The 8,113-nt window shown below is 61.5% G+C and overlaps 1 protein-coding gene across 1 annotated transcript in view; it reads left to right on the top strand.

Moving 5' to 3' along the window:
- The first annotated feature begins 2,983 nt into the window (after window positions 1-2,983).
- Window positions 2,984-8,113, top strand: part of DLK1 (delta like non-canonical Notch ligand 1) — a 26,713-nt gene continuing 21,583 nt past the window's right edge. Inside the window, exons 1-6 of the mRNA XM_077780822.1 lie at window positions 2,984-3,225; window positions 3,309-3,485; window positions 3,757-3,885; window positions 6,404-6,568; window positions 6,912-7,046; window positions 7,540-7,630. Coding sequence (XP_077636948.1) covers window positions 2,984-3,225; window positions 3,309-3,485; window positions 3,757-3,885; window positions 6,404-6,568; window positions 6,912-7,046; window positions 7,540-7,630 — 939 coding nt within the window. The remainder of the gene's footprint in view (window positions 3,226-3,308; window positions 3,486-3,756; window positions 3,886-6,403; window positions 6,569-6,911; window positions 7,047-7,539; window positions 7,631-8,113) is intronic.

The following is an 8,113-nucleotide window of genomic DNA, read 5'->3' as shown; positions in this document are numbered from 1 at the left end:
TCAGTCACCGAATCTGCCTCGTTTTGCGGTCACGGGGCAGGGGCGGGTGTGAATGCGTGTGTGTGGGTGTGAATGCGTGTGTGGGGGGGTGAATGCATGGGCCGGCACCCGGCGGAGGCGGGCAGGTGGGGGCGGGGAGGCTGGAAGGGCTCAGAGGCAGGAGACAGGGCTCTGTGCTGGACCGAGGCCGCATCCGTTCATGTGCTCACCCGTTATCTGCTCAGGCCCCAAGATGGGGCGAAGGCCCGAGTGCTCGTCCTCGGCCCCGTCAGAGCCCCTCGCCCGTCCGCGGAGGTTAAGGCCTTCAGTCTGTGCACCTGCAAACCCCCACCCCGCTGGCCCCGGAACTCCAGGATCGGGGCTCTCCTCTGTACTAATCCCCCCGGAATTGAGGTGCAACCCAGATGTCACCCAGGGTCGCTGTGGATGGTCTTGTAGTCTTCGCCCTCTCTGTGTACGCCCAGACAGCAAGTTAGCTTAGAAGGGGGCTGGAACTTGGGGGGTCCGGGCAGGGGGAAGTGAGGAGACACACGCAGGGCAGTGTGAGGACTGATGCGGACCCCCAGGGGCAGGCGCTAAGTTCCTAGAAGCCAAAGGGAAGGGGGGAGCAGGCCATGCGAGGTACAAGCGAGTGACCTTGGACAGAACCCCTCAGGCCGACCCATCTGTCTACCAGGCTGGCCGGATCTTGTCCAGGGGCCGGGGGGTGGTCTGGTTTTGTTTGTGGTGGAAGCTCCCCCTGCCCATCAGGGTGCCCCATGCTGCCTGCAGGGGCAAGGATGTGACATAAGAGCCCCATTGAATTCCGGGCTGGGAATTGCCATGACTGGGGGAGAGAGGGGAACTTTCACGCCCTGCACGATCGTGAGCCATGGTGATGACCTAAGTAGGCGGGGGCGGACCCCTCCCCCATCCCCCAGGACCCTCAAAGGTGGCCACTTGCTTCAAAGGAGGAGCGAGACCAGGGCCCCAGGGTGGGCAGGGTTGAGCAGAAAGGAAAGGCGGTTAGGTAAAGAGAGGTCCCCCTTGACATCTCTCCTTGCTGCTGGATCCAGCCATGCCTGATATCCTGACCTCTCCTCCCAGACGTGTTAACAAAGTGCTCACAAAGTGCTTTACCAAAGTGGCTGCTGTGAGGAAAAACGCGGGCTCACACCAGCACCTGCTCTGGGAAGGATGGCGTGGGGGAGGGGTGTTCTGTGGTGCCTGCTGATTCCCGTTTCTCTCATCTGTGGCCTTGATGGCCTTTGGGCTGTGGCGGGGCCCAGCTGCGCTCCCTGAACGTGGGACCCAGCATCCCTTGACGGCCTCGCCCCATGGACAGCAGGGCTGACATTGGGGGTCCTATTTAGGCCTTTGGTACTGCTGACCGCTGGTCACCCCCTGTGTGGGTGTGTTTTGGGGACGTGGCTGTAGTAAGGGTCAGGACAGACAGGTGCTGATCTGTGGGGATCACAGAGTCCTGGGCAGGGGTCAGCAGAAGTCCCCCCAAAACACGGCATGCCCCATCCCCCGTGAGAGGCCACTGAGGTCACTTGTGCAAGAATGAGATTATGTGGGGTTTTTTTCCCCTTAGAAATTACTTTGTTTCTTTAGCGGGACACAGAGGAGGAGACGATCAAGATATTTTTCAACCATTAAGGTTTTGTTTTTAGCCCTGGTCCTTCCCCCACAACAGGGCTCTGGTTCTGTCGACACTGGGGGCTGGAATGTTCGTCGTGGGGGCCGTGCTGGCACGGGTGTGGGCGCCAGCCGCGGCCCTGGCCTCCACCCACCACCCGCCGGAGGCCAGCAGCCTGCCTCCGGTCGTGACAACCCAAAGTGTCTCCAGGCATTGCCAGTGTCCCCCGGAGGGAACAATGTCCCTTAGGTTGAGCACCCGCCTCCCAGGGACTTCGCAGCCACAGCCCAGACAGGAAGCCACAGCAGGAGAGAAGGAGGAAGGAAGTGAAAACTTTTCGGTGATGTTTTCATTGTAGTAAAATATAAAACGCACCACCTTAACAAAGAGAGCGCTACTGAGTGGCTTTAAGTATATTCAGTGTCGTGTAAGCATCTCCACCATCCATTTCTGGAACTGTCCCCCCTGCCCCCCCCAGTCTCTGACTCCAGGCACCTCCTCCGAGGGGGATCAGGCAGGGCCCCGTGACGCCCCCAAGGTCCGTCCGTGTGGCGACAGGTGTCCACACCTCCTCCCTCTGGGTAACACTCAGCTGCGTGACCAGACCGCGGCCGCTCTGTGCATCCACAGGGGACAAGCCGGGACCTCTGCCTTCGGGCTTCTGTGAAGAAAGCCACTCCTCTGCGGGTGTGCAAGGATCTATTCTAAGTCCCTGCTTTCGGCTCCTTGGGGTGCACACCCAGAAGTGGAATTGCTAGAACTTGCGGTGTTTTTACTTTCTGCAGAACTATTATGCTTTTCAGAAACAAATTCTTTTTTTTAAATAAATGTTTATATATTTTTGAAAGAGAGAGCGAGCGAGTAAGGGATGGGCAGAGAGAGGGAGACACAGAATCCGAAGCAGCTCCAGGCTCTGAGCTGTCAGCACAGAGCCCGACGCGGGGCTTGAACCCACGAACCGTGAGATCATGACCTGAGCTGAAGTTGGACGCTCCACTGACTGAGCCCCCGAGGCGCCCCTAGAAGCAAACTCTTGACTTTAGAATTTCAAAACTGGCTTCTGAGGTTTGTATGCAGAGGTGGGGGGAAGCTGGGGGAGGCAGGCAGCGTACGGGGTCGCTGAACCATCACCGTCAACCTCAGGGCTCAGGGGTGACGGAGGGGACACAGAACTGAGGGGTGGCTCTTGCCACTAGCAGAACGGATCCTTAGTAGCACTGAATTACAGCGAAACAAAGTCACACCTCCCGCTCGCATGGCTGGGTCTGTGGTTACACGGGCCCAGGGCTCCCCGCCACCAAGTGCCACCACGGTATTTTCAGCCTGGAAATGTTTGCAGGATGGGAGCCGCCCAACACCCACATGGACCGTGAGTTTCCGCCAGGCAGCCATGGAAGACCTCGCCTGCGGCCCTGTGAGCGCCGCGGGTCCTCCAAGATCAACACGGCCCCCGAGGCCCGCCAAGGCCCCAAACAAGGAGGGCTTGCTGTCTGGGGCCGGCCGGGTGGCCGTCAGGGGCCGCACAGCCCGGCCTTGGAACAAGGCCTCCAGTCAGGCGCGTCCGTCCGCGGCCTCCTCCCCGAGGTGCTCAGCAGCAGGACCAGGTGTGCGGGAGGGACGGATAAAGGCCGTCTGTCTGTCTGACTGGGCCCGTGTTGGCTGTGGCCGGACCTCGGGGGCCCCGCAGAAGGGCTCTGGCGTCTGTCGTCCCCGATGGCGGGGCCGCCACGGTCCGCGCGGCTTTCTCGGGACCCTCGGGGGAAGAAGGGCGCACGCGGTCCCCTCACAGCGGAGGAGCCTGGGCTCAGAGGGAGCGAGGCCCCGTCAGCGGGGACCTCAAACTGGCGCCCGGCTCCCTTTCCCGGTGCTGCCTGCGCCCAGCTTGGCGTCCCGTCTGCTCCTTTCTGGCCTCATTTGTATTGACTGGTGTCACCGTGGCACAGAGGGAGGCCAGGGCGCCGGCGCCGGCGGGGGCTGGGGAGGGGTGCGCAGCAGCTCGGGTCCCTGGGTGCTGCGGCTTCACAGGCGGGCGTCTGGGGAGGCTTGGCTGTCTCCCCTCCTGCCACCCGACCCCAGGGCGACTGTGAAGGGGGAGGCTCGGGACCACCTGACTGCCCCGTCGCTGTGGCTTTCAGCTCTGTGTGCCCGAGAGCACAGCCCTTACCCTCTCTGAGCTTTCTGTCCCTGGACCTGTGGAGCCTTCTGGAAGGAGGTAAGACCAGAGGAAACGCCCAGCGGGACGCCCAGCAGGAGGCGAATGCGCAGTAAGTGGGAGGGGGGGCACGTGGACTCTGCGGGGCGGGTTGGGGGGGACCCTCAGGGCGGCGTCTGCACGGCTCTTCTAAGGTTCTGACGATCTTCCAGAGCCTGACTCCGCCGGGGAGAGGGGCCGAGGCTCAGGGGCCGGCGCAGAGACGATGCGGGCGCCACGGCTCCTGTCCCGCCGGGCGCCCCCTTTGGTGACCGTCTTCTGATGCCACCCAGGCAGTTCCAAGGGACAAAGGGAGCTCGGGTGCTGAGCACACGCCCTACCTGGAGCCCAGGTGACAAGTGGAGGCAGAGACGGGTTCCAACCCACACGGGCTCTGACCCGGCCGACGTGCCGCGAGGGCCGGCCGGGCGCGGGGACAGATGCGGCTGGACTGGGTGCGTTTCAGGGCTCGCGGCGGGGTTTCCTCACACAGTGTGAACCCACAGGGTGGGTCGGGTGTGTTTGAAGGGGCCAGGCGGGGACCCCAGGGCACCCGAGGGACTCGCCAGCTTTCCGTCAGTTGCTGGCACGCAGGAGCCCACAGGGTCTGACACCGACGCTGGGAGGTGGGTGGGAACGAGGTCTGCAGGGGCGCGGCTGCTCTGGCCTTCCAGAGTCCTGGGGGACGGATGGCGGACGGGATGGGACTCTCTCTCCTCTTGCACAAGTGGGGACCGAGGGAGCATTGGATGTGGTGCCCGGCGGGTGCCCAGCCAAGTTAGGTGCCTAAGTTAGGTGCCTTCTGAAGCAGTGGGAACAAACCCGAGCCCTGCTCACTGGTGGGATAACTGTGGGCGTCTGAGGGTCTCTGAGGCTCTGTTGGGAGTAAAGGGCTAAACAAAGCACAGAAGGTGGTGGGTCACTGAGAAGGTGCATTTGAGAGGGACCTGGAAGAGGTGAAGGAGAGAGGTGTTTGGGGCTCTGGCAGAGGACCCTCATTAGAAGGAGCAGCATGTGCAAAGGCCCGGGGGCAGGAGCCTTGCTGGTGTCTGAGCTATAGTCAGGGGCTGGTGTGGCTGGAGGGCAGAGAGGAAGGAGAGAAGTGCTGTCAGGCAACAGTGAGGGGAGGGAGCCAGACTACGTGGTGGGGGGCGTCCTGTGAGAGGTCATCACCTCGATGCAGACCGGATGCTGGAGGCTGACACGGTGGGGGGCGTGGCATAGAGAAAGGAAGATACGATTGGATTCTGAACACATCTTGAAGGTCAAACCCACGCGCTCTGCCAATAGCTCGGATGTGGGGTGTGAGAGGAGAGTGGTGAGGATGCTTCCGAGTGCTCTGGGGGGAGCAGGGGGAGCTGGGAGGTGAGTGCTCGCCCCGCGGGCCCGTGAAAGTGACCAGGGAGAGGTGGTGGAGACACAGCGGCCGGGCTGCTGAGCTGACCTCCAGCTTCCCAGGTGATGGTGGCTCCCATGGCTGCCCCGCCCCCCAACCCCAAACCAAGAGGAACTGAGGCTGGGAGGGGGCGGGGTCTGGGGAGAAGCCCTCGGAGCCTGAAGCAAGGGAAGGCAGGGTCCACCTCGGGCAGACCCTGGACAGCCAGGAGCCTGCGCTCCCCAGAGGCCTCGCCAACACCCACGAACCCACAGGACGCAGCACCACGAAGCTCGAACCGTCTCCTCTCACGCTGCGCACACACACACTCACGCTCACACTCACACTCGGGTCCTGGATGTGGTAATATTCACGAGGTTTTGGTGACCTGTGTTTTTCTCTCTACACTCATCTCTATTTTCTAAATTTTCGAAAACAGGGGCGCCCAGGGGGCTCAGTCATTTAGGCGTCCGACTTCAAGTCATGATCTCGTGGTCCATGAGTTCAAGGCCTGAATCAGGCTCTGTGCTGACAGCTCGGAGCCTGGAGCCTGCTTCAGATTCTGTGTCTCCCTCTCTCTCTGACCCTCCCCTGCTCACGCTCTCTCTCTCTCTCTCTCAGAAATAAATTTAAAAAGTTAAAAAAAAATATGGGGCACCCCCGCCATCCCTGGCCATCGCAACCTTACTTTGTTTCGCTTAAAAGACGCCCAGAGATTCAACTTTGGAAACAGCATTGCAAGGAATGTATTCGAAAGAGAACGCTGTTACACAGGGCGATGCCACCCAGGCCCCCTCTGCTAATCAGCAGCGACGCTCCGCCGTAGGCGTCCTCGGCACGCGCCGTGAGCCATCGCGTAGCCATGGATACATGTCTCTGCTGAACTTATATAAACAGAGGGGAATATTTCTGCGTGAGAACTGACAAGAAACAAGATCACAGATGAAGGCAGGTCCCTGGCACGAAAAACACACCCCAAGGAAAATGAGCAGAAAAAAGGCTGGAAGGAAGTGCAGTGTGGATGTTGCCTGAAATGATGGACGACTCCACTTTCTTCTTCATTTTCGGCCTTTTCTGACCTGGTCTTCCAACGGCGCGTCTTGCTTTGAGAAGAAGAAAGGACTCAAGTGACTTTTCTCTCTAAACGGCCCCCCTGGTCCTCGGCGCCTGCGAAACACGAGCTTCCGGGCCTGATGCCGCCCTTCCTCCTGCTAAGGTGTCCGGTCTGGTCCCTGTTGATGTACAACAGACAGCGAGTCGGGAAGTGCACTGCCCTCCGGGACCCCTCGGGCCAGAGGTGGCCACCACCATCTGTGCTGCCCCCCGACGCGCTGTGGACGCGCCCCCAAGCCTGGGACACGGTGGAAGGTGCCAGNTGGGCGTCAGTTACTGGCCAAGGCCTCTGGGGGGCTCCACCTGCCCTAGGCTTGGCCCACGGTCCCTGTCTTGCCTCTTACCCCTCCCAGCTGGCTCCTTCCCGGAATGTGCGTCCACCCGGAAGCCGAGGACCCGAGAGCCATGGGCTAGGGAGGCCTGGGAATGTTTCTGTGCTTGTTCTAGCCCGGGCGGCCCTGGAGGGGCACAAAGTGACCTTGGGGCACCCCAAATCCCTACTTGTTGGGAACAAATACGTTACAAGTATGNCCAGGCCTGAGCGGGGGTTCGGGGGGTGGGGGCAGTGGTCCTTTTTGCCCCCCTTCCCCCTCCCTCTCCTCTGTCCGTAGGATGGGGTTGCCGCTGACGTCTTCTCTGCCCGTCTCCACCCTCCCACACCTCGGGGGGCGTCTGGGAGCGGCCTGGGCGCCCCTCCAGCCGGGCGGCCAGAACTTGGGCCTTCCCGACGCCAAGGGAGCCGTTTGGTTGGGCTTTGCAGAGGCGCGATGGGAAGGTTTATTGACCAGGCCCCGCAGTCTGGATTCTGTCTAGTGCAGCTGTCTGTGCTCGCTCCCAGGAGGGGTGACAACATCGAGCCACCTGGCCGAGCTTGCTGGGAACGGACGTCAGGAGCAGTAACTGGAAGGCAGGGGGCCACCAAGGGGGCCTGTCGGGGGGCGAGCGATGGGGTGGGGGCCCTGGGTGCATACAGTTGCGGACCCGTGATCGTGAGGCCTCTCTGGCCCCCGCCCCGCCGCCCCCCCCCGCCCCAGTCACCACGGCCCAGGCCTGACCAGCCCTGGGGAGCACCCAGGAGGCCGCAGGAGGTGCCCTGTGTCGCCCCGAGGCCTGGGCTCCGCCACCCCCGCAGAGGAGCGGGGCGGGGCGGGCAGTCAGGAGGAAAGACTCCAATGTATTGTCATCTTAATGCTCGCGCAATGAGGTGTGAAATTCTGTGTTTCCAAAATTCGTTATCAGCCTCGCTCGCTCCCTGTCCTCCTGCACGGGCCGCATTGAGGAAATTCGGCAGAAGCGGTGTGATTGCCTCGACATGAGTTATGACATGCTGGTGGCTCCGTGGCTGGGAGAGCTCGAGGGGGGGATTTATCACTCCGGAGAGAGCCTTCAACAGGCTTCATTAGGCTGAAAACGATAATGAATATGTTCCCTTCACCTGTTTTCATTAATAATGGCTCCCCTCTTATCTTTTTGCCACACGTACCATTCTTTTATGAAACGCATCCGCCTGGGGAAGGGGGGGGACCATGGGGCGACCGTGCCCAGCTCCCTCCCGCACCTGCCTCCCGCCCCTCTGCCTCCTCCATGCCCGGGCCGGCAGGGGGCGCCGCGGGCTCACCGACAGCAGTCGAGGCCGCAGGGGCAGTTGTCCTGCCCTTCAGGGGCCGGGTGGGGCTGGGGCAGGGGCCAGCTAGATGTGCAGGGAGGAGCCTCAAGGCTTCTGGAAACTTCCAGGCCTTTACCTCCTCCTGGCTTCCCCCAGCCACCTTGAATCTTAGCCAAACGTGTTTCTCACACTTTCTTAGAGAAAAGG

Source organism: Crocuta crocuta, unplaced genomic scaffold (assembly GCF_008692635.1).
Source record: "Crocuta crocuta isolate KB4526 unplaced genomic scaffold, BGI_CrCroc_1.0 scaffold299, whole genome shotgun sequence".
NCBI lineage: Eukaryota > Metazoa > Chordata > Mammalia > Carnivora > Hyaenidae > Crocuta > Crocuta crocuta.
This window is presented reverse-complemented; position numbering and strand designations above follow the sequence as displayed.